The 7,003-nt window shown below is 43.2% G+C and overlaps 1 protein-coding gene across 2 annotated transcripts in view; it reads right to left on the reverse strand.

Annotated features, from left to right (window-relative positions):
* Positions 1 to 1,561, reverse strand: part of ERCC3 (ERCC excision repair 3, TFIIH core complex helicase subunit) — a 53,685-nt gene extending 52,124 nt beyond the window's left edge. The window contains exons 1-3 of one of the 2 annotated variants that reach the window (XM_081052733.1): positions 1,468 to 1,561; positions 963 to 1,168; positions 194 to 430 (exon numbers count right to left, since the gene is read on the reverse strand). In XM_081052733.1, the coding sequence (XP_080908859.1) occupies positions 194 to 430; positions 963 to 1,168; positions 1,468 to 1,495 (471 nt within the window). In that variant the 5' untranslated portion in view covers positions 1,496 to 1,561. Of the gene's footprint in view, positions 1 to 193; positions 431 to 962; positions 1,169 to 1,351 lie in introns of both variants that reach the window. The other variant, XM_081052734.1, reaches the window with a different exon arrangement.
* Between the last annotated feature and the right edge of the window lie 5,442 nt (positions 1,562 to 7,003).

Below are 7,003 nucleotides of genomic sequence, written 5' to 3' on the forward strand. Positions count from 1 at the left end.
TCATGACAAGTGTGGCCTCGGAAAGAACACAACATTGGGTCCAGAGAAGCATCTGGGGAATCGGTTAGTATGCTCCCCACACTAGGCCTGAACAGCATCTTCATGATGGCCACAGGTAACAGTGTGGAGTACCTGTCCCCAATAATACTACATTAGGAAGGACGACCAAAGAGCCAGTCTTTGCCCCACTTGCCTTAATAAACTGAATAATCCCATCGGGGACTCCCGTCTTGCTGAGCTTCCTGAGGTACTCAGTGATATCACTGGTTTGCAGCCCGACGCTGACAGCTGCATACAGGGAGTAGGCAGTCAGTTTGTACTCATGCACATGGGTTGGTCGGCACACTGGCTCTGCAATAGCTACCAGGAAGTCTTGAGCGTATTTGTAAACTGGAGAGAAGGCTTCTAAGAAAATGTGGCCATCAGGAGCCTGCGAAACACCACACAGACACAACATACATGGAAACTAATGAGTTGCAGAGACTACTAGACTTTTTCTCATACCTTTATCTGTAAAGGATAAGCTGCCCAAAAAGTGATCTCTTAAGCTATCCAAGCCCAGGTCTATTTTTGTAAGCACTCCTTCAGCTAACTGTGGGGCCTGTTACTTAAATCACATAGGAGTGGAGAAAACAGGTTTCCAAAGTCAGGGAAAGCCACCTTCCCAGCCAGTAAGTCACCTTTAGGCTAGATTTCAAATGAACGCAGAACATTAATTATACCTCACGCTGAGCGAAAAAAGCTGCCTAGCAAATGTGTCTTCCGTTAATTTAAAAAAATGGGGAATTAAAATGTTACATAACAAAAGCCATTTATTCAGTAGCTAAAAGTATTCCAAACCTGTGGTGGTGACAAAGGGGAGGGAAAGGGCGGGTCAGAGCTGTAGAGAGCTCCCCAGCCAGCTCTGACGAGCAGCCCGCATTTGTTTTGGCTCCAGCAGCTGTGGCCGCCCGTCCGCTTACCACCCAGAGCGGCCTGGACACGTGGTCGTCCTTCAGCGGCATCTGCAGCCTGTAGTCCTTGGCTCCGTACTCGTCCAGCTTGGTGCTGGACTCATCCACCTGCTTCCCGGCCGCGGAGGGGACCGCCTCCTGGGAGTCGTTGCCGGGGCCGTCGTCTTCATCTTCTTCCTCATCCTCGTAGTGCCGCTTCCTGGACCTCTTCTTGTCTGCAGACAGCGACACGGAACTGAGCCCAGCAGGAGCCGGCTCCCCCGCGCCCGGTGCGCACCCCGCAGGCTCCACCTCCGGCCGCCCCTCCGGCCGCGCCGCCCTCCCTCGGGGCCCACCCGGCCCAGGACGCAGGGCTGCCCAAAGGAAGAGGACCGCCACCCGCCGGCGGCGCGTCGCACCGACGCGGAGGCCGCGAGACACCGCGGGGCTGGCCAGCGCCCAGGAGCCCGGAATAGCCCGGAGGGGACGAGGGCACGAGCGAGGGCGAGCCGAACGCGCGCACGCCGCCTCTCACCGCGCTCCGCCCGCTCCCGTTTGCCCATGGTGGGGTAGCCCCTGACAGCCCGCGCCGCCTCCCGCCGGCGGCAGCTGGCGCACTTCCGGGCGGAAGTCTCCCATCCGTACAGGAAGTCCCGCCTCTGGGCTTCGGGCGCAGCTTGGGTGACTCAGCCAAGGCCCTTTTGTCCCCATCCTTTCTTTTAGGCAGTGAGAGCTTGTTTTGTTCGGCGGGCACAGTTTTAGCCGCTGTGGTAGGACAGAGAACGAAGTAAAGGCCTTGGATTCCTGGGACTTATATTCCACCAGAGAGATGTGTTAAGTAAACAAATTTGGTGTTAAGAAATAAAACAGGGCCCAGAGTAACAGGCAATGCCATTCTTAATAGATGGTCCAATAATACTTCTTGCAGTGGTGTTGACCCAAAGATCTGTGAAACTGTGTCCTCTGTAAACATTAAGATGGTGCGGTGTGGGTGGGCCTAGACCACAGCCAGCACAAACATGATGGCAACACAGGTTTGGCAATTAAGAATGTGGACTGACAAGGGGCTACAGGTTAAACCTGGCAAGTTCAGGAGACTAAAAGTAACCATATAGGGTGGTGTGAGCATAAAAATTCCTAACTAAGGTGGGCCATGGTGGGAAGCCACATCCTTGGCCTGTAGCTTCCTTGACAAAGGTCAGTCTTTACCTTAAGTAAGTCTGTCTGTCGTCTTTTTGCATCTAAGATAACATACCCTTGGCATGTCACAGTACTCCCTTTCCAGACCCTCCCCCCCATGGGGCACAACCCACCACACCAGAGCAGGAAACTACAATATCCCTCATTGTTACCTTGTCCCCCAAATACTACTATCTCTACCGTATGTGCTGTAAAATGCTAACTATCCTGTACCACCAATGTGAAAAAAAAGTGTCTCTCCATTTTACTTTTTATCCAATCCCAGAGATTTCCCTGCTTTGCTTTATCCCACTCTCTTAATCTACAACCAGTGGATTTCATGTAATCTTCTTTGATTCAAATGTATAAAATAAGTTGTGCAATGGCGATTTTCTGGAGCATTTTCTCAATCTGTTGAGATTTTTCTTCTCGGCCATTGTCATCAGTTTGACTCAAACTTTTACAAGCTTTCTCTAAAGCTGGATGATTTTTCATCAACAAGATGAACAAAAAGGGGGATCTTTAATAAATACGACAAATATAGTGACAGAGAGACCTCACAGAGTGGTATGATCATAAATTCCTAACTGTACATCATGATGGGTAGTCAGGCCTCAGGGCATATAACTTTTTTTCAGTAAAATGCTTATTTTTGCCTTAAGCAAGTCCTAACGATTATTCTTTGTTTTTCAGAAAATTTTTTTTTTGGGAGGAGAGGAACAATGTGTACTTCCAGGGCTTTTTTCCAAGTCAAGTTGTCCTTTCAGTCTTAGTTGTGGAGGGCACAGCTCAGCTCCAGGTACAGTTACCGTTGCTGGTTACAGGGGGCGCAGCCCACCATCCCTTGCGGGAGTTGAACCGGCAACCTTTTGATTGATAGGATGCACTCCAACCACTGAGTCATCCGGGAGGCAGCTCAGCTCAAGTTGCTGTGTTCAATCTTAGTTGCAGGGGGCGGAGCACACCATCCCTTGTGGGACTTGAGGAATTGAACTGGCCCACTGGCCCATGTGGGAATCGAACCGGCAGCCTTTGGAGTTAGAGCATGGAGCTCTAACCACCTGGGCCACCAGGCTGCCCCCCTAACCATTATTCATATGCATCTAGGTTAACACACTTCTGAAAGCCTCTTTTTCAGACCACGTGGAGAACCACCCTAAAGTAGAGCACATAATCTTGTTAACTATCCTGTAATCTAATCCCCAACTTGCTTTCTCCCACCTTTATGTAATCTTCCTTACATTCCCTCACTAATCTCCAATTTAAAGAAACTGTCATTGTGGGAAGGCTTTTTTTCAGTCTGTTGATAAGTTGCTTCCAGGCACATCGTCACTTTGGCTCAAAGAAACTCATAAAAATTATCTACATAGACAAGTGGGGGAGCAGTGTGGCTGGGACAGTGGGGAAGAGGACACAGTACAGTATGTGCAGAGTAGTGGTTCTCAAAATGGGGTCCCGTGGCTACAGCAACATCATATGGAAACTGGTTAAAACTAATTAGAAAGGCACAAAAGCAAAGTATCCGACACCACCCAGACCTACTGAATGATGAAATTCTGCAGGTGGGACCCAACAATCTTGCCCTCCAGAAGATTCTGGTGCTCAAGTTTGAGAACCACTGATACAGAGCCTTGGAGGCCATTGCAAAAACTTTGGATTTTATTATGAAATGGCAAACTACTGGAGAGTTTTGAGCAGAGAAATGACAATCTGATTTAGTATTAAAGGATCACTCTACACTAGCTGCTCTATTGAAGATAGATTTTACAAGGTGAAGGGCAGCTATTGCACCACTCCAGTTGAGAAATCATTGGCTTATCTACCCAAAGATGCCAACACTGAGACACATAATAATTAAAATGCCAAAGGTTTAAGACAAAGAGATAATCTTAAAAGCAGCAAGAGAAAAACAATTAGTTACCTACAAGGGAGCTGCCATAAGATTGTCAGCTGATTTCTCAACAGAAAGTATGCGGGCCGGAACAGAGTGGTACGAAATATTCAAAGTGATGAAAAGTAGAGATCTATAACCAAGATTACTCTACCCAGCAAAGTTGTCATTTAGAATCAAAGAAGAGAGAAAGAGCTTCCTATATGAGAAAAATATGGAGTTCATCACCACCAAACCAGTATTATGAGAAATATTAAAGGGACTTCTTTAAGATGAAGAAAAAAATAAAAAATATGAACAAGAAAATATGACAAAGAAAACATTCTCACTGACAAAGGCAAACACATAATAAAAGCAGTGGATTAACCAACACTAAAGCTAGGGCAATGGTTAACAGATAAAAGTTGGAATATCATGTACAATTACAATAGTAAATTAAGGGATACAAACACATACACACAAAAAAGATGTAAAAATGACAAAAATATAAATGTGGAGGGGGTGAGTAAAAACTGGAAGTGATTTTAGAATGTTTGAACTTAAGCAACCATCAACTTAGAATAGACTGCTATAAACACCTTGGTATATACGAAGCACATGGTAACCACAAATCAAAACTCCACAAGAGATGTACAAGAAAGAGAAAGGAACCCAAACACAGCACTACAGAAGGCCATCAACCTACAAGAGAAGAGACCAAGAGAATAAGAAAGGTACAGAGAACTACAAAAAAAAAAAGAAAAAATCAGAAAATAAAGCGGCAATAATGACATACTAATCAATAATTGCTTTATATATGGATCAAATGCTCCAATCAAAAGACAACTTGATAAAGAAGTCGTGGTACATATATACAGTGGAATATCACTTGTGCATAAAAAAAATGAAATCTTGCAATTTGAGGCAACATTGATAGTCCTAAGGGTAATAAGCTAAGTGAAATAAGTCAGACAGAGAAAGACAAATACCATATGATTTCACTTATATGTGGAATCTAAAGAACAAATTAAAACAAAACAGAAACAAACTCATAGACAGAACAATCTGATGGTTGCCAGATGGGAGGAGTTAAGCAGCTGGATGAAAAAGGTGAAGGGATTTAGAAGTACAAATTGGCAGTTACAAAATAGTCATGAGGACATAAAAGTACAGCTTAGGGAATATAGTCAATAATATTGTAATAACTATGTATGTTGTCAGGTGGGTGCAAGACTTATGGGGGGGTCATTTCATAAGTTATATAAATGTCTAACCATTATTCTGTACACCTAAAACTAATATAATATTGAATGTCAACTGTAATTGAAATTTTTTAATTTTTTTTTTTAAATCACTGGCTTTACTAGGGAATTTTGGGTGTAATGACCTCTAGTCTCATTGTGAATATATTTTAAAGACAGAACTGGCTTTGCTGACTGACTAGAAAATGAGAGAAATGAATAAAGGATAACTCCAAGATTTTTGGCCTGAGCAACTGCAAAAATGACATAACTTAGGGGACGTACAAATATGAAGGGTGGTTTTAGACACCTTGAATGTGAGTGGCTGTATTAATCTGCTCCAGTGTAATAATAAAATACCACAGGTAGTGTGATTTAAACAAAAGAAATTTATTTTCTCACAGTTATAGAGGCTGGCAGTACAAGATCAGGATCGTGTTCTCTTCCTGGCTTGCAGATGGCTGCGTCTGGCTTTCTCACTGTGCCCTCACACCGAGGTTGGGGAAAGGGCAAGCTCTCTGCAGCCTCTTCCTCTTCACCTAAGGGTATCAGTTTTGTCAGATTAGGGCCCCACCCTTATAAGCTCATTTAACCTTTATCACCTCCTCACAGGCTCTATCTCCAAATACAGTCACATTGTGGGTTAGGGCTTCAATATAGGAATTGTAGAGAGGATGCAATTCAATCCATAGAAGTGGCTTATTGGACAATCAAATGAAGTGTCAATAAAGAAGTTGGATAACCTGAAGTTCAGGGACCTAGAAATATAAGTTTGGGAATTGTCAACATATCTATGGTGTTGAAGCTGTAGAACTAATTGAGGTTACCTAGGGAATGAATGTAGGTAACAGAAAGATCTGAGAACATTTCAGTGAAGAGGCTAGAGGATGAGAGAGAACTGGGCAGCATCAGTTGGAGAGCAGTGAGACAGGAAAATTAGGAATCCTGAAAATCCTTATTTCATAACTTCATTTCAAGATGGAGGAACTTATCGACTGTGTAAGATGCTAAGCAAATCGAAGACTGAGCCACAGGATTTGCAATTTAGAAATCAGTTCTCAGCTAAATGGCCTTCGGTATATTGGTTTGTGGTCCCTTCTCTAAATGAATTTCACTTACTCAAGAAGTAGAGGAACCACAACTTTAAAACTGGCTTTTGCATTTTATTATTTTCTTTGATTAAAGTAATACATGTCATTCAAAACTCTTGGACACAGAGAAAAGCATAGCAAAGGCTATTTAAATCGTACATAACACCACTAGCTATCTACATTTTGGGTTATTTCCTTCCAGGCTTTTCCCCCCCATGAGTAGGTATTTTTACACCATGAAGATGTTACTTGGACATGATTTTATGTGCTCCTAACATAAGCTTTTTCACCTCTCATTAAAATGAATGTTTAATGACTAATTTGCCATTGCATGTCAGTATTATAATTTATTTACTGAAACCCTGATTTGGGGGCATCGGGATCATTCCAATTTATCTTATTATAAATAGCTCTGTGATGAACAGCATTGAATATAAATGTTTAACTGTATCCTTCCTGGTTATTTTCTTAAGGCAAACTCCAAGAAATAGAAATACTGGGTTAAACACATGTCCTTTTTTTTAAGCTATTACTGCCAAATCTGGTTAATTTTACTGAAGAGTGTGATGAGGAAGAATGGCTAACTAATATTTGCATAATTAAAAAATATTTCTCTTCAATAAACGTGTTCAGAAAACTGGATAAACACATGCAGAAGAACGAAATTGGACCTCTACCTTACACCACTTC

This window comes from Rhinolophus hipposideros (assembly GCF_964194185.1).
Source record: "Rhinolophus hipposideros genome assembly, chromosome: 6".
Lineage (NCBI taxonomy): Eukaryota > Metazoa > Chordata > Mammalia > Chiroptera > Rhinolophidae > Rhinolophus > Rhinolophus hipposideros.